Consider the following 23,872-nt stretch of genomic DNA (forward strand, 5'->3'; position numbering starts at 1 on the left):
AGTAAGCATGAAGGCCGCAGAGATTTCTGGCAGGCACAGGAGTACAGAGGAAATCCATGGTGGTCCCAACTGCCTGAGGGCACCACCCATTCTGCTAATGTCAAGTTCTAGACTGTGCACTTAAAATATACATTGTGAGCCAGTTATACCTCTTTCACACTGCCAATGCCGGATCCCACCCGGGAACTGGAAACGGGTCCTTCCCGGGTGGGATCCGACGTTGGCCGCTGCTGCAGGCTTCCCTGGCCCGGCAATATGCCGGGCGGGTTGCCATAGCAGCAGGGGAGGGGGGGGGGGGCGTTGGTGGGTGCGGAGCTGGGAGATGAGATCATCTCTGCGCCGCTTCTCCCTGCTGTAGTAAACGGGTCCTGGGACTCATCGACCTGGGAGTCCGTTTATGCAGCCAGTGACCCGGTATTCAACCCAGGTATAACACTGCTTTATTCCCGGGTTGATTTGCCGGGTCAGGCGACCCGGGATTTCGGCTATGCCCCTTTCACACCGCACGCTGACCCTTGTCGACCTGGCAATATGCTGGGTCGATACCAGGTTATTAGTGCGGTGTGAAAGGGGTATAACATTGTATATAATAGCTGACCAAGTCTCTGTGGGGGCTGGCCACAACTCCTATGGAAACCGGTCACAGTGCTTAAGCATTCCCCCAGGGGACCCTTCATGTCCCAGTTCGACTCTGCCTACACCCTATTTGTTCAGTACTTACCTGGGGTGACCATGCACTGGGGAACATGGTCACAGCATGGTGGGCAGCATGGCTGTGGCCATCCTGCACTCCCTGGACCCCTACAGAGGCCAGTACTTGGGTAATCCATACCCGCTTCCTCCACTTGGCATCCCTGACCATGTTACCAGCACCCTGCCTGCACTGAATTTGTTTTTCCAGTGCCAGTGGTGTCCTCTGAACTGTGAAAGAAGAATAATGGCATCAGGAAAAGCACGGGCATCTAGGCAGATGGTGCATTTGCTTTTGCACATACACAAGTGAGGAACCAAAGGGGATTCTTGCTACATGCAGTGTGGCATTGGAAAATGCAGCCCTTGCACTGACAGGATGTGTTCGGCATCCCGGTGGTGGGGATGCCAGCGGTCATGTGACCAATGGTGGAACCCTGACACCACTTGGGAGACCGGCTCCAGAACACCGACCGCCTGAATGCCGAATGTGGGTATCAGGGTTAGGGGACGGGGGGGGGGGGAGGGTTAGGGTTAGGCACTAGGGGGTAGTTAGGGTTAGGCACTGAGGGGGTGGTAAGCCATAGCCGCCACCCCCCACGGATTAGCCCTAGCCGCTAACTCCCAAGGGTTAAGGTTGGGGTAGGGGCAGGAGAGGGGTAAAGCACTTAACCCTGTCTGGTGTTGGGATCCTCATTGTTGGAATGCTGCGGTCGGTCATGTGACTGCCAGCATCCCGACTACTGGTATTTCATACCGAACCAGCACTGACTGGCAATGGCTACAACTTTGAATATTGATTTCATTAAACAGTTTGCACCTTATAGGCATGTAGCCACTTTCCAGCTTGTTGTTTTTTTTTTTTTTTCACTTCTACAATAAAAATACAAAAATATTACAAAATGGAGTTGAATCTGTTATAGTGACATTACTTACTGAACCACAACAGATGTAGTAATGCCCCTGTAAAAAAAAAAAAAGTAGAACTCTAAATAACTATTCCCACATTTCACAAGTATACGAAATACTGTATTTCTAAAGCACATCTGCACCTTGGAAGCATGTGAAGAAGAATATACAATTTGTGACAGACAAAAAGTTATCTGGGTAAAGCCTAGCTGTGATGCCCAAAGTGTATGAGGTTGGGTGGGACATGTCCACTTTGCCCCACCTCCTAGAGAATCGGGGTAGCAAATCTGGAATTTCCTTCTGCCACTCCTGCAGTAAAAATCATTTCAAGCTGCCTGGCAGTCAGACTAACTGAGCTTCATTTCCGTTTGCAGAAAGTGCTGGGACTGTGAGCTGCTGCTGCTGCTGCACAATAACAACACGTTTATTTCTCATCCCTGTGCCTCAGCTTCCAGGGGGTGACAGAGATCCTGCGAGAGGGCTTCCCATGCACACTCCATCTCTTCTCAGTCAGGAAAAGTTTTCCCCGCTCGCTGGACGAACCATCTGGAAGTGGGACGTTTGTGTCTGATGAGACCTCGTGGATGTAACACTAGTGGAGCCTTTCTCTGCTTGTTGCCAAGTTTGGAGCCGTTGATGCCCCCTTCCCCTGCTGCTGAGATGTTCCTGTCTGTCTCTGGGGCTCTCTGAAACTTTTTTCTTCTGGTTGTACTGCTCTTATTTATAAGGAGGTTGTAGGGATGGAGATTGAGCAATCGGCTTCTCTGGGTCGGATGGGGATGAGGAAAACAGAACAGCTCAGTGGAGTGGGGGGGATATGTACTCTGCTCATTCCGAAACTCATGGGGACAGTGACACCCTGGTCTCACGTCTTCTTTGTGGTGATGCTAATGCTCTGCTGTGTGACTTATGGAAGTGGCCAGGACCTGAATCCTAGAGGAAGGAATGTATGCAAATCCCAAGGGTAAGGCTGCACACCTCGTCCATAGCTGGTATAAGTAATGTATATTTAGTATCTATTCTTAGGCTGGTTTGAATATCTGTGTCTATAGTAATGGATGCATTATGTGCTTATTATCCTCTCTTCTGTCATTACTATAAATATAGTCTCTTATGCAGATGAAGCTAAAGAAGACCCCATAGGCAATTATTGGTGACACAAGATCATTTTGTATTGGTAAATGACCTAAAGGAGGGGCCTGCGGTTGCATAACAGATTATTGATGGGCTCATTGTGTTGGACTTGTTGAAGAAACGTCCCAGGCTATTGTATAGCAGAGCTGCAGTATCCATCCTAGCTGTGTGCTGTGATGTAGAGTAAATGACAGACAAACTCACATGACTGTCACTGATTGACACAGAGGTTCATCCAAAGTCACTTTGTCATTTACTAAGGAACACAGACAGTGATTTCAGTAACTAGGACTTTAATTCTTGTTTATTTAACACTTCAGTTACATTGAAATACATTAGTTATGGAAAACAAAACATCTCTGTTACTGTTAGGAATATATATCTTGTATGTAATGTATAACAACACTGGCAGAATGTAGTTTCCAGATATGCTTTTGGCAGATTTATGTCGGTTGGAGGTCATTTAAAGTGAACAGAGGACACCCATTCTGTAATTAGCAGCTGTAAGTCTTACCTCTTGTCATCCATAAAAACTTTACTTTTCTATTGGTCCTGATAAGATAACAAGGACCAGGTTGTAAGAGCAGCATCTATCTGAGTAAATCAGAGCAACAGCCTGTACAGTACAAAGCTGGCCATGATTCAGTGTAACCTTTGGAAAGTGAAATACAACAATGTTTCAGAGTTGGAACTTCTGAAATACTGATAGATCATATATACTGTATAAATGCCCACTACTCCCATTCTTTCTGTTAGTAATGTGCAAAAACGATTTGCCTTCTAGGTACACTCTCTTCAGATATGGAAATTGTAAAATATTGCTTACATTTCAGTCTTTATACACCAGACATGATGTGTCACAGTAGAATCATTGTAAGGAGTTGGTGTAACACTTTTTTTGTATGTAACAGAGAACCTTCTCAGGGGAACTCTTGTAGAAAGAATGCTATGCTACTTTTTCCTTTTATTGTAACAACGTTAATTTTTAAGGGGGTATTTATCAAAACTCGGAGAGAGATAAAATTGTAGGAGATAAGGTAATAGCCAATCAACTTCTACCTTATATTTTACAGGCTGTGTTTTAAGGATGACAGGAGCTGATTGGTTGGTATTTTATCTCACAATTTTATCTCTCTCTGAGCTTTTATAAATACCCCCCTTAGTGTTAAAACTTCAACAGGAAGTCTATCAGAAATATTGTTGCACAGTAAAGTTTATTTAAGTGAAGAGTGATGCAGGATCTCCTATTCCTCAGCAATACCAATGTGGATTTGTTTCTTTTGTACATGTCCTTTCAGGACTTATAGGCAGTTTTTAAACTATTTTCTTTTAAACTGGCCATATACAGGCTTGGCCGAAAAACACTAGAGAACGCTGTCAGGTTTGGCCCTACAAATACATGCACTATCTGGAGAAATGTAACACGCTTGTAAAATTTGAAATGGAGCGTCTAAAGATGAATTCCACCCATTCTAAAATTCCCATAAGACACCCCCAGCTGCTTCTGCTAGCCAATAAGCTGTAGATTACTTCTGCAATGCACATATGTATCAATGGCCTTTATACCATTGAACTAAAACCATGGGCAGCGGCTGAACTATTTGATCTTGGGTCCTGCCAGTCGGTGTAACTAATTATATTATTTGAGAAACATACACACATAGGAACTGCACCTTAAAATGACCGCTTTTCCTTAAGGCTGCATTACAACTCACAGTATATGTTTGTGATCACTAATGTAAATGATGCCATATATGGGTTATTTTATTCTTGAATTTAAGGGAGCAAGATTGAAGCTTTCTTCCCTAAAAGGTTTATGGTTAAACCCGGACATAGATGTCTGGAAAATGTGAGATCTAAGGTTAATTTGGGGCAGCACACTGCAGAATTGTTAGCTTGCTGCCTCACAGCAGAGAGGTCATGGGTTTGATTGCGTGGGTTTCCTCTAGGTACTCTGGTTTCCTTCCACAATCCAAATACAAACGGTAGGTTAATTGTCTTCTACCAAAACATTTAAAGGAAATCACCAAAAAGGGGAACTTCTGCACAAGTCCAAGTTCTATAAGTGCCCTGAATTTGTAGTCCTGATACAATTCTCTTAGGAACTCAGGGGTGCTGTGTCTGACAATAAATGAAATGAATAACAAACAAAAGAAGAAAGGAATGTCTTGAGCGCCAACAAACTGTAACCCTAGTGTATATATGTGGGAGTGTATACTGTATGTGGTAGGGAATATAGGGGGAAATGTACTAAGCAGTGATAAGCGTGGAGAAATGAGCCAGTGGAGAAGTTGCCCATGGCAACCAATCAGCTACTCTGTATAATTTGAAAGTATGCAAATTATAAATGTAACTTCAGTGCTGACTGGTTGCCATGGGCAACTTCTCCACTGGCTCACTTCTCTGCTTTTTTTTTACTGCTTAGTACATATCCCCGATAGATTGTAAGCTTCACTGGGGTATGGACTGATGGGAATAACCAAATATTCTCTATAATCTCTGCAGAATATGTGTGAGCTGTATAAATAATTGTTAATGAATGCATGTCTGGCAAAATTGTCCTTAACTAAAAATAGTAACCACACCAAAAGGGAGATAAGGAACCGTCAGTAATCAATCATTACCATCTCAAGTCCTTGGCATACCACCTCTGTATGTATTATTGTAGTGTCAGCCAAGCAATTGCTACTTAATTTTTTTTTTTTCGTTGGTGGAAATGTTGCTGACTGTCAGAATATGTACTGCCACTTCATCTAAAGGTTAGGATTAGCACTGGCAATAAGTTTAGGGGTGGGTTATTATGTGTAGTAGTGGCGATATCGCTTTTCCATTTATTTAACTGTGAGAGTATTTTTATTTTCTTTAACTGAAGAGATATTACTTCAGTGTGGCATCTCCCATTCATAAGAACTGCCTTCCTGGTTTCTTGGAGCACTGTTCAATGGTATCAATGACTGGGAATTGTCAGCAGTTCTGTCCTTAACTGAGAGAGTGTATTATGAAAGCTGTGCATGATTATATGAACTTCCACAAAATGTGATCTTTGCCTCTACTGAAAACCACGTGTGAAAGCCTGATATCTGTATGTTGTGTAGTGTTTAGTGGAACCCTTCAAGGCTGGGGCTTACTATCTAGGCCATCATGTTTCTGTTACTCAGAGACACGTACTGTATGGGCATTGTAGAAATGGACTGTTCTTATCCAAACCAGAGAGCTCCTGTATTCCTTGGAACCTGTTTTTAAGAGAATAACTTAATTTTGACTCCAATGGCAGGTAAGCTTCTGGTCCTTGCAGGCCATGGGTAAATCATTAACTTCTACAGTATCGACAGAGAAGGTTCTTTGAATTTTTCCCTGAAGCCTGGCCTTGGCTACCCAAGTGCTATGCAAACACCTCCTTAGCCACTGCGGTAAGCAAGCTGTGAATGGGCTTATAATGGGTAAAGTAATTGCCACTACAGCCTCCTATTGAATGTTCTGTCCCAGTGTAATTTCATTGTTAAATTGCCTGGTTAACCTATTTGCTATCACTGCGAATAGTGGTGATAATAGATGTTAATTAATGGGGTGTAGTATGGTATGCCGGCGGCCGGGCTCTCGGCGACCAGCATACCGGCGCCGGGAGGCCGACCGCCGGCATACTGACAGCGTGGCGAGCACAAACGAGCCCCTTGTGGGCTTGCTGTGCTCGCCACGCTGCGGGCGCGGTGGCGCGCTATTTATTCTCCCTCCAGGGGGGTCGTGGACCCCCACGATGGAGAATATCTGTCGGTGTGCCGGGTATCGGGATTCCGGCGCTGGTATACTGTGCGCCGGGATCCCGGCATTCGGCATACAGAAGACCACCCAATTAATGGGGTATTTTACTAGTGTGCTCTCCTATTAACTGTAGCCCCAGCGGCAGAAAATGTTCCTGTTCCTCCCTCAGTCTTGGTGGAAAAACAAGAGAATGTGGTTTACAGTTGGTGTCCTGCTCACACCTCACCAACACTGCTGCCATTTCAGATACTGAACTGATTTATCATTACTGAAGAAGAGGTGATAAATCAACAGCGACATCCCAAAAATGAGAATGCCGACAGAACACAGGGTAATTATTTTACCTCTCCCCTATACCCTACATAGAGACATAGAATTTGACGGCAGATAAGAACTACTTGGCCCATCTAGTCTGCACTTTTTTTTTTTACCATACTTTTATCTCAAACCTTATTTGATCCTTATTTCTTTGTAAGGCTATCCTTATATCCCATGCATGTTTAAATTGCTCCACTGTCTTAGTCTCTACCATCTCTGAAGGGAAGCTATTCCACTTGTCCACTACCCTTTCTGTGAAGTAATTTTTCCTCACATTTCCCTGAACCTACCTCCTTCCAGTTTCAGTGCATGTCCTCGTGTTCTAATACTTTTCTTAATTTGATGAATGTTTCCCTCCTGGACTGTGTTAAAACCCTTGATATATTTTAAAGTTTCTATCATGCCCCCTCCCCCTCTTTCCTTTTCTGTTCCAAACTATACATAGAGATTTTTTTTAGTCTTTCTGGGTATGTTTTGTGATGTAGGCCATGCACCATTTTAGTTGACCTTCTTTGTACAGTCACTAATGTATTAATGTCCTTCTGAAGATATGGCCTCAGGAATTGAACACAGTATTCTAGATGGGGCCATCCCAAAGACCTATACAATGGCATTATTACTTCTTTCTTTATGCTGCTGATTCCTCTTCCTATGCAACCAAGCATCTAACTAGCCTTTCGCATTGCTTTGTTATATTGCTTACTTGCCTTCAAGTCACCGGAAATAGTGACTCCTATATCCCTTTCCTCCTCAGTAGTTTCCAGTATAGTGCCATTAAATACTATATTTAGCCTTTGGATTTTTGAGACCCAAGTGCAAGATTTTGCATGTTTTGGCATTAAGATGTAATTGCCACACAATTTACCATTCTTGTAGTCTACCTAGATCCTCAATCATTTGTTTCACCCCTCCTGGTGTGTCTACACTGTTGCATACCTTTACAACAAAGTGTAATCTGCAAAAAGGCATACTTTCCCTTTGATGTCATTTGCAATGTCACCAATGAAGATATTAAAAAGCACTGGTCCAAGTACAGATCCCTGGGGTATTCCACTGGTAACATTTGCCTCTTGTGAATCCACTCCATTTACTACAACTCTCTGTTTTTTATCCTGCAACCAAGATCTTATCCATTCAACCTTCTAAGTATCCAATCCCAAGCTTTCAAGTTTAGTTAGCAGTCTGCTATGTGGGACAATGTCAAAAGCCTTACTAAAGTCTAGATAAGCTATATCCACGGCTCCACCTTTATCCATCACTTTAGTCAAACAGTCAAAAAAGTCAATAAGGTTTGTTTGACATGATCAGTGAATCCATGCTGTTTGGGAACCTGTAAATTGCTGGATTTGAAATTATCTTCAACTCTTTCTTTTAAGAGTGTTTCCATCAATTTCCCTGCTACTGATGTAAGGCTCACTGGTTGGTAGTTGCTTTCCTCTTCCTTGCTACCCTCTTCCTACCCTAACCCGCCTTGGGTGGCAGTTAGGGCCAAGATAGTGGGGGTGGCCGATAGGGCTAAGTCACAGCGAGTGGCGGCTAGGGCTAAGACTTCTAACCCGACCTTTAGTGCTAAACCTACCCCCCCACATGGGCCCAAACCCTAACCGTTACCCCAATACTTACCTGCGAGATGCCGGAGGTTGGAGTTCCAGTGATGGGATTCTGAGTGGTGTCGGGATTCCGGCATTAGTCACCTGACCGCCAGCATCCAGACCACCGGGATGCTGACTGCATCCCTGAAAGAGAGATGTATGTAACATCCCTAAAGGAGTTAGCTAGGAGAATGCGGTACTTAGTAGCATTCTATCCTAAATGCCAATGCAGCTTTACAATTAAACTCAATTAAACAGCAGGTAAAAGAAAACAGACAAAGCAGTATCTCTGTTAATCTATTATGCATGTCTGTATTAGGCCACATAGTGCCGGGAGCTTGTTGTTTATTGCAAATTCTATATTACACTGTTTTGCTAAATTAAATGAGATTTGTAAAGCAGTATGCATATATGTTATTGTCTAGGTGCATTGTGCTAATAATAGTAGTAATATATCTTATAATAATAGTAATATATCTGGGTCATTAGAGACAAACCATTTTTCAGGTCTGTCAACAAATGGGTTAGAATCACTAACAATAAAATCTGAAAGTGTAATCTGTTTCATTCCTACTCTTTGCTGCATAGGGAGGATCGATGATCTCATTTTGAAACTCTTGCCATTTAGTATAGTTATTGGGGCCATAACATATATCCTGTGGCTCAGTCACAGCATCTCAAACAAACCTGGGCATGTTAAATAAGGACAAAACAAGTATGTAATGTTCTATATCAGTCAGGAGTTTCATTGTTTCCATTGTTAAAGTGTACCTTTCCAAACAACTTGTGGAGGCAGCCATTTTGTTGACTGAAGCAGTCCACTATGAATTAAAGACATTACTTCAGACATAGCACCTCAATGAATTATATAATGTAGGCCAAAATGCTATAAGCCTCAGTGGCCAATCTGTAATCATTCAATCAGAAGTGGCTAGTAAGTGCCTGGGATCACTATCATTACAATCATCATTGTGATCTCTGTCGTCGTCGTCGTCGTCATCATCATCATCATCATCATCATCATCGTGTTTTTACACCAACCCTCCGGTGCTTACAAATGACACAGCTACTGACAGGTATCTGCATCACAATCATGCCCGTACTGGACTCAGACTATGTTTGCATGCCCAACGTTCCACCCCTCTCACAGAAGACGGAGGTGTAAGTATCAGATATGCATATATATGTATTAGTATAATTTCACTGACGTCCTAGTGGATGCTGGGAACTCCGTAAGGACCATGGGGAATAGCGGGCTCCGAAGGAGGCTGGGCACTCTAGAAAGATTTATGACTACCTGGTGTGCACTGGCTCCTCCCACTATGACCCTCCTCCAAGCCTCAGTTAGATTTTGTGCCCGGCCGAGGTTGGATGCACACTAGGGGCTCTCCTGAGCCTTTAGAAAGAAAGTATAGAAATTAGGTTTTTTATTTTCAGTGAGACCTGCTGGCAACAGGCTCACTGCAGCGAGGGACTAAGGGGAGAAGAAGCGAACCTGCCTGCTTGCAGCCAGCTTGGGCTTCTTAGGCTACTGGACACCATTAGCTCCAGAGGGATCGACCGCAGGCCCAGCCTTGGTGTTCGGTCCCGGAGCCGCACCGCCGTCCCCCTTACAAAGCCAGAAGGAAGAAGAGGTCCGGAAAATCGGCGGCAGAAGACATCAGTCTTCACCAAGGTAGCGCACAGCACTGCAGCTGTGCGCCATTGCTCCTCACACACACTTCACACTCCGGTCACTGAGGGTGCAGGGCGCTGGGGGGGGGCGCCCTGAGAAGCAATAATAACACCTTGGCTGGCAAAAATACCACAATATATAGACCCAGAGGCTATATATGTGGAAAATACCCCTGCCAGAATATAGGAAAAAGCGGGAGAATAGTCCGCGGAAAAGGGGCGGAGCTATCTCCCTCAGCACACTGGCGCCATTTCTCCTTCACAGATCCGCTGGAAGGAAGCTCCCTGGCTCTCCCCTGCAGTCTACACTACAGAAAAGGGTAAAAAAGAGAGGGGGGGCACTAAATTTAGGCGCAGTATACTTTTATATAGAAAAAGCAGCTATAGGGGACATAACTCAGTTAGTCCCTGCATTATATAGCGCTCTGGTGTGTGCTGGCATACTCTCACTCTGTCCCCCCAAAGGGCTTTTGTGGGTCCTGTCCTCTGTTGGAGCATTCCCTGTGTGTGTGCGGTGTGTCGGTACGGCTGTGTCGACATGTTTGAGGAGGATAATGATGTGGAGACAGAGCAGATGCCTTTAGAAGGGATGTCACCCCCTGCGGGGCAGACACCTGAGTGGTTGAGCTTATGGAAAGAAATGAGTGCACGTATAGACTCCTTACATAAGAAATTTGACGACATGCCAAATGTGGGACAGCCGACTTCTCAGCTCGTGCCTGTCCAGGCGTCTCACAGGTCATCAGGGGCTCTAAAATGCCCGCTACCTCAGACCGCAGACCCAGATGTCGACACTGATACTGACACCAGTGTCGACGACGATGACTCTAACCTGATGCCCACTAAGGCCATTACTTGCATGTCCCCATTTATCATCCTCACCAGGAGTACCTCAGATTTGTGGTACAGGATTGCCATTACCAATTCCAGACGCTGCCGTTTGGACTGTCCACGGCACCGAGGGTATTTACCAAGGTTATGGCGGAAATGATGATACTCCTTCGAAAAAAGGGAGTTTTAATTATCCCGTACTTGGACGATCTCCTAATAAAGGCGAGGTCCAAGGAACAGTTGTTGGTGGGAGTAGCACTATCTCAGGAAGTGCTGCACCAGCACGGCTGGATTCTGAATATCCCAAAGTCACAGCTGGTTCCGACGACACGGCTACTGTTCCTGGGTATGATTCTGGATACAGTCCAGAAAAAAGTGTTTCTCCCGGAGGAGAAAGCCAGGGAGTTGTCATCTCTAGTCAGAGACCTCCTGAAACCAAAACAGGTATCGGTGCATCACTGCACGCGGGTCCTGGGAAAGATGGTAGCTTCTTACGAAGCAATTCCCTTCGGCAGGTTCCATGCCAGAATCTTTCAGTGGGACCTGTTGGACCAATGGTCCGGATCGCATCTTCAGATGCATCGCTTAATAACCCTGTCTCCAAGAACCAGGGTGTCTCTACTGTGGTGGCTGCAGAGTGCCCATCTTCTAGAGGGCCGCAGGTTCGGCATACAGGACTGGGTCCTGGTGACCACGGATGCCAGCCTTCGAGGCTGGGGGGCAGTCACACAGGGAAGAAACTTCCAAGGACTATGGTCGAGTCAGGAGACTTCCCTTCACATAAATATTCTGGAACTAAGGGCCATTTACAATGCCCTAAGTCAGGCAAAATCCCTGCTCCTACTCCAGCCGGTGCTGATCCAGTCAGACAACATCACGGCAGTCGCCCATGTAAATCGACAGGGAGGCACAAGAAGCAGGATGGCGATGGCAGAAGCCACAAGAATTCTCCGATGGGCGGAGAATCATGTTCTAGCACTGTCAGCAGTGTTCATTCCGGGAGTGGACAACTGGGAAGCAGACTTCCTCAGCAGACACAACCTCCACCCGGGAGAGTGGGAACTTCATCCAGAAGTTTTCCAGATGCTGGTAAACTGTTGGGAAAAACCACAGGTGGACATGATGGCATCCCGCCTCAACAAAAAGTTGAAAAGATATTGCGCCAGGTCAAGGGACCCTCAGGCGATAGCTGTGGACGCTCTAGTGACACCGTGGGTGTACCAGTCGGTTTATGTGTTCCCTCCTCTGCCTCTCATACCAAAGGTATTGAGAATAATAAGAAAGCGAGGAGTAAACACAATTCTCGTGGTTCCGGATTGGCCAAGACGAGCGTGGTACCCGGAACTTCAAGAGATGCTCTCAGAGGACCCGTGGCCTCTACCGCTCAGACAGGACCTGCTACAGCAGGGGCCCTGTCTGTTCCAAGACTTACCGCGGCTGCGTTTGACGGCATGGCGGTTGAACGCCGGATCCTGAAGGAAAAGGGTATTCCGGAAGAAGTCATTCCTACGCTTATTAAAGCCAGGAAAGATGTTACGGCAAAGCATTATCACCGCATATGGCGGAAATATGTTGCATGGTGCGAGGCAAAAAAGGCCCCAACAGAGGAATTTCAGCTGGGTCGATTTCTGCATTTCCTGCAAGCAGGAGTGAATATGGGCCTAAAACTAGGCTCCATTAAAGTACAGATCTCGGCTCTGTCGATTTTCTTTCAAAAGAACTAGCTTCAGTACCTGAAGTTCAGACGTTTGTGAAAGGAGTGCTGCATATTCAGCCCCCGTTTGTGCCTCCTGTGGCACCTTGGGATCTCAACGTGGTGTTGAGTTTCTTAAAATCACATTGGTTTGAGCCACTAAAAACCGTGGATCTAAAATATCTCACGTGGAAAGTGGTCATGTTATTGGCCTTGGCTTCAGCCAGGCGAGTGTCAAAATTGGCGGCTTTATCATGTAAAAGCCCTTATCTGAATTTCCATATGGATAGGGCAGAATTGAGGACTCGTCCCCAGTTTCTCCCTAAGGTGGTGTCAGCGTTTCACCTGAACCAGCCTATTGTGGTGCCTGCGGCTACTAGGGATTTGGAGGACTCCAAGTTGCTAGACGTTGTCAGGGCCCTGAAAATATATGTTTCCAGGACGGCTGGAGTCAGAAAATCTGACTCGCTGTTTATCCTGTATGCACCCAACAAGCTGGGTGCTCCTGCTTCTAAGCAGACTATTGCTCGCTGGATTTGTAGTACAATTCAGCTTGCACATTCTGTGGCAGGCCTGCCACAGCCAAAATCTGTAAATGCCCATTCCACAAGGAAGGTGGGCTCATCTTGGGCGGCTGCCCGAGGGGTCTCGGCTTTACAACTTTGCCGAGCAGCTACTTGGTCAGGGGCAAACACGTTTGCAAAATTCTACAAATTTGATACCCTGGCTGAGGAGGACCTAGAGTTCTCTCATTCGGTGCTGCAGAGTCATCCGCACTCTCCCGCCCGTTTGGGAGCTTTGGTATAATCCCCATGGTCCTTACGGAGTTCCCAGCATCCACTAGGACGTCAGAGAAAATAAGAATTTACTCACCGGTAATTCTATTTCTCGTAGTCCGTAGTGGATGCTGGGCGCCCATCCCAAGTGCGGATTGTCTGCAATACTTGTACATAGTTATTGCTAACTAAAGGGTTATTGTTGAGCCATCTGTTGAGAGGCTCAGTTGTTTTCATACTGTCAAACTGGATATAGTATCACGAGTTGTACGGTGTGATTGGTGTGGCTGGTATGAGTCTTACCCGGGATTCAAAATCCTTCCTTATTATGTCAGCTCGTCCGGGCACAGTGTCCTAACTGAGGCTTGGAGGAGGGTCATAGTGGGAGGAGCCAGTGCACACCAGGTAGTCATAAATCTTTCTAGAGTGCCCAGCCTCCTTCGGAGCCCGCTATTCCCCATGGTCCTTACGGAGTTCCCAGCATCCACTACGGACTACGAGAAATAGAATTACCGGTGAGTAAATTCTTATTTTTTCTACGTGGGCCTGAGTAGTATAAATTGACATATTTAATTTCTGAATCAAGCAAATTGATGTACACCCCAAATTGGCATGATCCCCTGTTTTGCCAAGGTATTTGTAAATGTACACAATGCAAGCTATTTGTTATGTGCAGCATTGTAAGTTTTATTATTACACTGTAATTTAGATTATATTTCTCACACAAATCAAAAATATCTCTGTTCTTTTTTAATCTGCGCCACCTCCAGTTCAACAAGGTTTTGCCAAGGTGCAAAGTAACTTACTTTTTTTTGCTCCTCAGAATCAGGACCTGAGGGTCTCCATAATTTATGGTGACATTTCTATTCTATAACTCCCTTAAAGAGTGTGGTTGGTTAAATGCTGTCATATTCTGGAACACAGAACGCATCCTGTATGTGCTTGCTATTGTGATAAGGGGCTCTTCAAAATACAGTAGGCAAAGAAGTGTATACGTACTGAGTACAAACAAAAGTGACCCAGAAGGTCTCTATATGGTATCCACCTGAATAAACGTCATCTTGAGTAGATGAAGAAATATGCATGAACAGAATAATTGCTTAATGCTGTCAGCGTCAGTGAGATGTATCTTATCTTGACACATAAAGCATCTGTGATAGGCAACAATGAAATACAAGCATATTTTGGGATGCCAGCACTGGTGTACAGTACAACTCCTACAAAGAAAGCATCACAATTTATCTTCCTTAAATTGCAGGGGGAAAAAAAAAAACCCAACAAAAACATTTTCCATGTGCATTGAAAATTGTTATGGAACGAAGAGTCTACAGTGAGAAGGCTGACAATATCTTGGTCGACACCAAATAGTCGACATGGCTGACCGTTCGAAAGGTCGGCATGGAATTGGTCGACACCTGAAAAGGTCAACATGATTTTTTTCTGGTGTGGAAATTTCCCCCAATAGTGTACTGCAAATCCTGCATTTGCCCCTGGAATGCCATAGAGAGCTATATCAGCTTAGACATCTATATACACAGTAAACAGGATAGTGGATGTCGCTTTGTTACAATAGCAGATATATTGCTTCATATATATTTCATGCAGAAGTCTTTTTGCGTTTTGTTAGCTGAATGGAGGGTGTTTTATATGTGTTAATGTTAACATCAGGTGACACAACGTTTCCATCTGATCTGTTATAGTGTGTGACTTGAGTAACGTGAATATGATAAGTAAGCAATTGGTTGCAATTTTCCTGTCTCCGAGTGTGACAAAATTGATTTCTTCCTCCATCAGAGATGACTTTTCTTGTGTATATTAAGTGTGAAAGTTGTGCTCCTTTTTATGCAGAACAGGTGAGCAGAAATAAAATGAATGCCACTGAGATGTTCTGTAATGAAAGCAAGGTCACCTTTACAGACTTCAAGAACCAGAAGTATCAATGAGGCTTATTTACCAGGCAGAAAAGTTGGAGTTTCACTTACACATCTCCAAAGTGATGAATATGTTATATGCCATTACATTATCATTTCTATTTTTTACACTTTGAAGTCCATTACAGTAAAAATATAGACTTTACTTTTCTAACATAAAAAAAAAAATTAAATATTGCAAGAAACTGCGCTGAAATGCCCGGGTTTTTGGATTTTAGATTTAGAAGCATATTATCAACGTTTTTTGTTTTTTTTTCCATACTGCTGTTCAATGCTGATTATTTTTAATAGGCCAAGGCAGAGTTTCCCAAACTCCACCATTACAGACCAGGTTTTAATGCTATCCATGCTTGAGTCCAGATTATTAAATCAAATTGTCTAAGGTACTAATTAAGTCACCTGTGCTCAAGCATGGATATCCTTAAAACCTGGACTGTAAAGGCGGATTCTCCAGGGCTTAGTACACGGACCCCTAAATTTGCTAAATAAAACTCCTAGATTACTGTTAAAGCACTTCTGGTACAGGTAATGTAAAGGACACGGGGGAGGGGGGGATGTGTGGTGCGGTGGGGGGATTGGTGGGGTGGCCAGCATTGAAGTACTATTTATCAGGTGCATTCTATAAAATTATAAGTAGCCTCTGGTTGGATGCCATGGGTAGCTTCTCCACTGGCGCACACTTTTGACAGATACACACTTCTCTACTACAATTTCCTGTTAAAACAGTTTGTAATATGCATAACTTACTAAAAAAAGTTAAATAAATCACAATAAAATATAAAATAGTCAAGAGCCCCCATTTTGAAGGGGTCCAGAGTCTTTGTCGTTGGGTGTCCAGATCTGACGGGGCTGGCCGTTGCCTGTAGCCATTTTGGAATGTCATTGTACAATGATCATGCTTGTAGAATTGTACATGGAATATATAACCACTAATGGGGTGAATCTGTGTCAGACGCAAAGTGGCTGTATTTGCGGGCAGCCGAGGAAGGCAGATTTACTACCTTGTGCTAATGCAAAATTCTGTTCAGCTAATGTGTGGATCCGTACGTCTACAAACGGGATGCCATGCCAGCCACTGTTTTTATTTGGAAGGGGGTGATTCGTGCCCACTTACTGGAGGGGTGGTCTTCAGTATGCCGACTGACGGGATCCCGGCACACAGTATACCGGCGCCGGAATCCCGACAGCCGGCATACCGACACTTATTCTCCCTCGTGGGGGTCCACGACCCCCCTGGAGGGAGAATAAAATAGCGCACTGTGCCCGTAGCCTGGCGAGTGCAGCGAGCCCGCAAGGGGCTCATTTGCGCTCGCCACACTGTCGGTAAGCCGGCGGTCGGGCTCCCGGCGCCAGTATGCTGGTCGCCGGGAGCCTGACCGCCGGCATACCATACTGAACCCTACTGGAGGAACAGTTCAGTCAGTGGTTAGAGTTTGGTGCCCAAAAGATGGAAGAATCCAAAAATCTGTTTAAGAAAGTCCACTTGTAATGATGTCTTTTATGCTTAGGTTCTAACAATTAAAAAGACTGTTCCATTTTATCACTTGACTTTATTGAGATTTCATCATACAGTAACATGGAAATCACATACAGCTCATGAGAATTGGATACGTGCAAACTCTAGTAACATGATTCACGGATATATTGCCCGCTTCCTCAGCAGTTTGTGAATTGAGTACCGTATATTCTCAGTCAGGCTCTGTGACTGTTTCTTGTTCTATATTATTCCGTTAGAGCAGATCAACGGCTGTAATGCCTACTGTACAGGCGTAAACGCCATCATTAGTATCTGCAATTGCACCAGCCCCATGCTAAGGGCAAAGGCCCACCAGAAATAATCGTACAGAGCTTTCTATACAGTCCCACAACACTTGTCGCCACCCAGTTCCTGCCCTGAAACATCCAATTTCATGAAAATATAGATCCGGACAAATTCTGTCCTGCTCAAAATAGGATGGAGTTACGCAAACATTTTAAATTCGCATCTGCGCATGCACTGTTTGCTAAAACTCACCATTTGCCCCCGTGCACAGAGATCTGTCCGACCCTAAGTGTCATGACTTGCTACTATATTTACATGAATTATTCTTGGCAAATAGTATTCAGCTAGTGACCAAAAGGGGTATATTAATGTTGCAGTTCACAACAATTGCAACTTGACAACAGAAACAGCTGATATAGTGACTTATCTGCTGTTTATCACTGTATTATCTTCAGTTAGACTGGTGCAGTGTTTCATTTTGGAACCATTTCCCATTAACATTGCTAGAAGCTAAAATAAACTCTGCTTACATAATGTGTAGTCAGAATAATGTTATCCTGGATGAGGTCCTTGGCTCCTGTAGAATGGTTGTATGGCTTGGATTGATGCATCTTCTGTTGCAATATTGCTGCTCTAGCTATCATTATAGAATAACACAAAATGCTGACATTAACTTGTTGGAATACATATCATGTTGCCAGCAACAACAAACTGTGTGTTACAACAGAACCAAAACGGAATTACAGAATTACAGTAAATGTAGGCAGGCAGAAACTCTTTGTATCAGACCCGAGGAAAAATGTGTTATGTTAAATGTCATGTCTATGGGCTAGATGCATCATCGCTTTGAAAGTGATAAAATGGAGAGTGAAAAAGCACCAGCCAATCAGGTCCTACCTGTCATGTCACAGGCTGTGTTTGAAAAATGGCAGTTAGGAGCTGATTGGCTGGTACTTTTTCACTCTCCATTTTATCACTTTCCAAGCGATGATGCATCTGGCCCTATGTATATATGGTATACATAGTAACATAGGGCCTAATTCAGATCTGACCGTAGCTGTGCAAAATTTTGCATGGCTGCGATCAGATACTCAAACATGCGGGGGGACGCCCAGCACAGGGCTAGTCCACCCCGCATGTCAGGCCCCCCACCCGCACAAGTACAAAAGCATTGCACAGCGGCGATGCTTTTGTACTGGAAGAGTAGCTCCCATCCAACACAGCTCCTGCGCGCTGGCAGGGAGCTACTCGTCGCTTCCCGGGTCGCTGCGGCTGCATGTGACGTCACGCAGCCACCGTGGCCCACCCCCTGCACGGTCCGGACACGCCTGCGTTGCCCGGACCGCGCCCCCTAAACGGCCGGGCCGTCCCCTCCTGCCTAGCGACCGCCTCTGTCTGTCAATCAGGCAGAAGCGATCGCAGGCTTATAGTTTCTGAGGTTGAAAAAAGACAATTTGCACATTGAGTTCAACCTGTTAGTGATCTCCTACACTGTAATATTTGAAAACTAATTTTAACTGTGGTGAATGGTTAGCCGTTATGTCTATTCATCTTTTATTTTTTATTTTTTTTACTATACTGCATGATTTACCCACCATAACCCTGTATATCCTTATCCATTAGGAATTTATCTAGCCCATTCTTAAAAGTAATGATCGAGTCCGCTATTACTACTGTCTCAGGCAGGGAATTCCAAATACATATTGTCCTTACTGTGAAGATACCTTTCCGTCTCTGGGTGAGAAATCTCCTCTCCTCTAACCTAAGCGGGTTTCCACGTGTCCTTTGTGTTGATCTTACCCAAAAAATCTCCTGCTAGCTCTGTGTATTGTCCCCTTATATATTTGTACATGTTATTCATGTCCCCTTGTACATTATATTTTCTTAGTATTGGCAGGAGCCAATGTCTTTCTGTGCAGCCATACAGATGTGTCCTTTCATCCTGTGGCTTCAGTAATGCTAAGTAGCCCCTGTCGGCTCATAAATAAAACAACTGGAGATGACAAAACTGCATTGCTTGTGTACGCAAACCACTTGGTTTTGCGACATTTGTACATCTGTGTGCGACTTATACAGCTTTCAGATCGCAATACCGGGTCCCATCCAGGAATTGGAAACGAGTCCTTCCCGGGTGGGATTGGACCTTTACACACTAGCTTTCTGACCCAGCAATATGCCTGGTCGGGTTGCCATCGCAGGTGGGGCGTGGAGCAGGCATCGGGAGTGGGTGCGGAGGCGGTGCTGGGAGATGAGATCATCTCTGCGCCGCCTCTGCCTATGCTGTGAACGGGTTCCGGGTCGCATCGACCTGGCACCCCGTTCACACTGCACCTGATCCAGTATTAAACCTGGGAATAACCCTTGTATATTCCCGGGTTGAATGGCCTTACATTAAGACCACCGTCACTGTGGTACTCACAGTAACATTATGTATCACTCCTTAACGCTGTGACATACATGCAGAAGAGCTGGACAATGCATAGCTACTGCACATGCGGGAAACTAAAACATGTGGGCTATTATCCGTAATTAGTTCCATGCGCAAAATGTGGATTATTTGTCTTTAACACTGCATTGACCGCATTATCTGCGTATCTAGGTTTGTTTGATGTTATAGTTTACACTATAAAACACTTTTAGAGGAAGTGAACTACAGAGATGGCAGTGCTTATTGTATGGAATTCATTTAGACAGACAGGTGAATATTCCGGTTGGCCCTTCTGCACGGCCAGCAACAAGATATCACATGTGACCCAGTGCAGTGTAATGAAGGATGGAACAGACATCGTCCCATCATTCATTACATCTTCCTGGTGTATACTGGCAATCTGGCATGGTTCAGGGTGAAGGGAAATCCCCCCCCACCATCGGCCTGATTGCTGGTCTTTCTGATGTGCGGCCGGCCTAAATGTGAAAGTAGAAATGATAAAGCACCTCTCTGACTACTATGGACCATCCTCAAATAAAATTTGTCTTTTGTCTCAACACAACTGAAAAGGAAGTGAACAGAGGTGGAGGAAGCCAGTATTTGTACTAGATATAGTATGTGTTGAGCAGCACATATCCTAGCATTCACTGGACAGCAGTGGTGAGTAAAACAGTAAGATTAATGTACTGGTCAGAGCACTGGTCAAAAGATGCTGTTTAATGGTCAACTTGTTCAACTTGTGCTGTGTTACACCCTATTCACATACAGTATTGTAATTGTACAGTATGTTATTGTAGTCTTGGCAAAATTTGGACATGGCATAATTAAAAAGAGAATAAAGTGGAGACCAAAATGTGGCTGTGGCCTAATTGGAAGCTACTGGAATCATTTTCTGGGAATCTTTGTTCAAAGTCACCACAGGTGACCGTGTCCTTTCACAACATCTATAGCAGCCAGTTCAGTCCAGACTTTGGGCTGCTTGATAGTTTGATACACCAATTTTTTCATAGTGTCTGAAGTAGCTGAATTGAACTTTATTCCAAATGTGTCTAAATCACTCTTAACTCATAGTTGCCTACCCGCCCTCATTCTGCAGGAGACTCCCTGAAATAGCAGCAATCTTCCTCACTCCCTGAATAGACCTGCAATCTCCCTGATTTCACCTCATCCTCATTATGTATGTTACATTCTTGGAGAAAAAAAGAAATCAGAGATACACACATTCATATGGGATCATCAGTGTCATTTCCCTGCATTGGTTATAAGGCACAGTGATACCTATGGCTACATGCATTTTATATAACATTTCTCGTGGCCACTTACAGTATATGGAACCTCTTGTAAAATACAATACATGAATAAATACTACAAAATATCACTGTCTTTTCTTCAACAAGTAGCTCTTAGTAACTTTGGGTCTCATTTACATTTGGATGTAAGTCATTTTTATGACACGCCTCTCCGCGCTGATAGGTGTTAATTTCACAATCTCCCTGAAATGCTTTTTTAAAAGTAGGCAAGTATGTCTTAACTACAACGAAAGCTACATATTATCGCACACGTTATCTTTGTAATAAATATTTCATTATGGAGTTGTTGGCTACAAAATAGCAATGTCTTAGTATTGCTGCTTCGACATGATTAAACTTTTGCAAAGGATATGCATTCTAATGAAAAAACATGAATGTATACAGTAATATTATGGAGGTGTGTAGATAAACTGGGACTGGCATTGTCTGAATATTGGCCCTCATTCCGAGTTGTTCGCTCGGTATTTTTCATCGCATCGCAGTGAAAATCCGCTTAGTACGCATGCGCAATGTTCGCACTGCGACTGCGCCAAGTAACTTTACTATGAAGAAAGTAATTTTACTCACGGCTTTTTCTTCGCTCCGGCGATCGTAATGTGATTGACAGGAAATGGGTGTTACTGGGCGGAAACACGGCGTTTCAGGGGCGTGTGGCTGAAAACGCTACCGTTTCCGGAAAAAACGCAGGAGTGGCCGGGGAAACGGTGGGAGTGCCTGGGCGAACGCTGGGTGTGTTTGTGACGTCAACCAGGAACGACAAGCACTGAAATGATCGCACAGGCAGAGTAAGTCTGGAGCTACTCAGAAACTGCTAAGTAGTTAGTAATCGCAATATTGCGAATACATCGGTCGCAATTTTAAGAAGCTAAGATTCACTCCCAGTAGGCGGCGGCTTAGCGTGTGTAACTCTGCTAAATTCGCAATGCGACCGATCAACTCGGAATGAGGGCCATTTAGTAGAAACATATTTGTAATCAAATTATAAAGCTTTTCTTTGTGTGCACTCATATTAAGCAGCATTGCTAGACTGCATTTAGTGGAAATGTTCCCAGTCTCAAGATCAGTTTCCTGTTCATTTTTAAAGTGTGTGTAGATTTTATAGCAACTTTCTGTAAATGCTTATTGTGTGACTCCAACGCCCAATGATGTAATAATCAGCAGTGTCCTCTTTTGTCAGTTTCATTGTAATTATACACCATGTACTTGTACATGGTAGGCATTACTACCAATGTGGTTGGGCTGTCATGGTGTAGGATTTAGATGTTTTGAGAAAGTAACATGTCTTTTGTTACATAATGGATACAATATTTAGTACTTTATATAGGTGGTCATTCCGAGTTGATCGCTAGCTGTTTTTGTTGGCAGCGCAGCGATTAGGTAAAAAAGCGGCACCTCTGCGTATGCGGTGCAGTGCGCACGCGCGACGTACTTTCACAGCAGCCGACATAGTTTCACACAAGGTCTAGCGACGCTTTTCAATCGCACTGCTGGCCGCAGAGTGATTGACATGAAGTGGGTGTTTCTGGGAGGTAACTGACCGTTTTCGGGGAGTGTGTGTAAAAACGCAGGCGTGTCAGATACAAACGCAGGCGTGCCTGGGGAATCGCAGGCGTGGCTGGCAGAACGCAGGGCGTGATCGTGACGTCAAAACAGGAACTAAACAGTCTGAAGTGATCGCAAGCTAGGAGTAGGTCTGGAACTGCTCAGAAACTACACAATCTTTTTTTTTTTAGCTGCACTGCGATCCTTTCGTTCGCACTTCTGCTAAGCTAAGATACAGTCCCAGAGGGCGGCGGCTTAGCGTTTGCACGGCTGCTAAAAGCAGCTAGCGAGCGAACAACTCGAAATGAGGGCCATAGTCTTTTCTGCTAAGGTTAATAATTGAGATAATGTAGAATCGTTTTTTTTTTTTGAGAGTTTCCCCAAATAGAGTCATTGGAAGCTGGGGGCAAAGACTTGGATGGACATACCCTTTCCTCACATTCTCCACATGTAGTGTAGTCTAGAGATACTTTTAGCTAGACCATAAACAAGATATAATATTCTAAGCATTTTAAAACCTAGACTATAAATATAACATCCAAATTGCGTTGGGATGAAATATGAGTGATATTACTCCAGTTACTTCTTTATAATAGTATCTATGGAATATAGTGCTAAGTAAGGTATGCCAGAAGGATTATTTTGGAACATTTCTAGACATGTTTATTCAATTGTACTTATATTCTAATCCAAACAGCTGTCGCAGTGTAATGTTGCATTTCTTTTAATATACAGTGTTTGTGGTCCTGAAGAACTACATTCTTGTTTACTATACAATTTTACTGTTTGTTTGTTTGTTTGTTTGTTAGTTATACAATTACAATATAAAATAAATTGGTTGAAAAATTAAACCAAAGCTGGTAATTCTTATTTCTGACCTTTTATCTATATTGCATAGAATGTTGCATTAAAGTTTATATTTCACAGTTTCTTTGAAGCTGAGGAGGTGTGATACATGTATTCTCTGGCTCCTGCAAGACTTCATAGAGTACCAACATTTAAATGATTAACATCTGTTTACAGCTGCTTTGCTATGCAGAACAGCAAGTGTGAGAGAAACCTCCTAACCTTTCACACCCCAAAGGTAGGGCACAGAACAGTGCCCCAAAAGCTGAAATTAGGATGGTCAGTAGCTCTGCTTTATTTATCTTGTAGAATGCCCCTGCTGCTCACCACCCTCTCCTCACTCCATGCCTTTCTGCAGCATTCCGCAGTAGTAATAGCCATTGGTGTCATAAGCGTTTCTTTAATGGATGCAGTGTGTGTGGTGCACATGGGCTCGTAGGACGGGGGGGGGGGGGATAACCCACACCACACACACTGCACCCTTATAGTGTACTTACCCCTCCGGAGTCCCATGGTGGCGTCCCTGCAGTGCGAGCACAAATCACTAGGAAAATAGCTGCCGCGGCCATTTCTGAGTGATTTGCGCATGCGCATTGGAGATATCCCCGGGAACAAGGCACAGGCGCCATGTTCCCAGAGATCTGCACATGCGCTGTAGATTCTGGCATTATGCCAGA

General features: G+C 44.3%; 1 protein-coding gene across 1 annotated transcript in view; it reads left to right on the plus strand.

The window, feature by feature from the left end:
* Positions 1–1,924: 1,924 nt before the first annotated feature.
* The window catches only part of SCARF2 (scavenger receptor class F member 2), a 435,907-nt gene continuing 413,959 nt past the window's right edge, over positions 1,925–23,872 (plus strand). The window contains exon 1 of the mRNA XM_063913161.1: positions 1,925–2,563. Coding sequence (XP_063769231.1) covers positions 2,340–2,563 — 224 coding nt within the window. The 5' untranslated portion in view covers positions 1,925–2,339. The remainder of the gene's footprint in view (positions 2,564–23,872) is intronic.

Source organism: Pseudophryne corroboree, chromosome 1, assembly GCF_028390025.1.
Source record: "Pseudophryne corroboree isolate aPseCor3 chromosome 1, aPseCor3.hap2, whole genome shotgun sequence".
Taxonomy (NCBI): Eukaryota; Metazoa; Chordata; class Amphibia; order Anura; family Myobatrachidae; genus Pseudophryne; species Pseudophryne corroboree.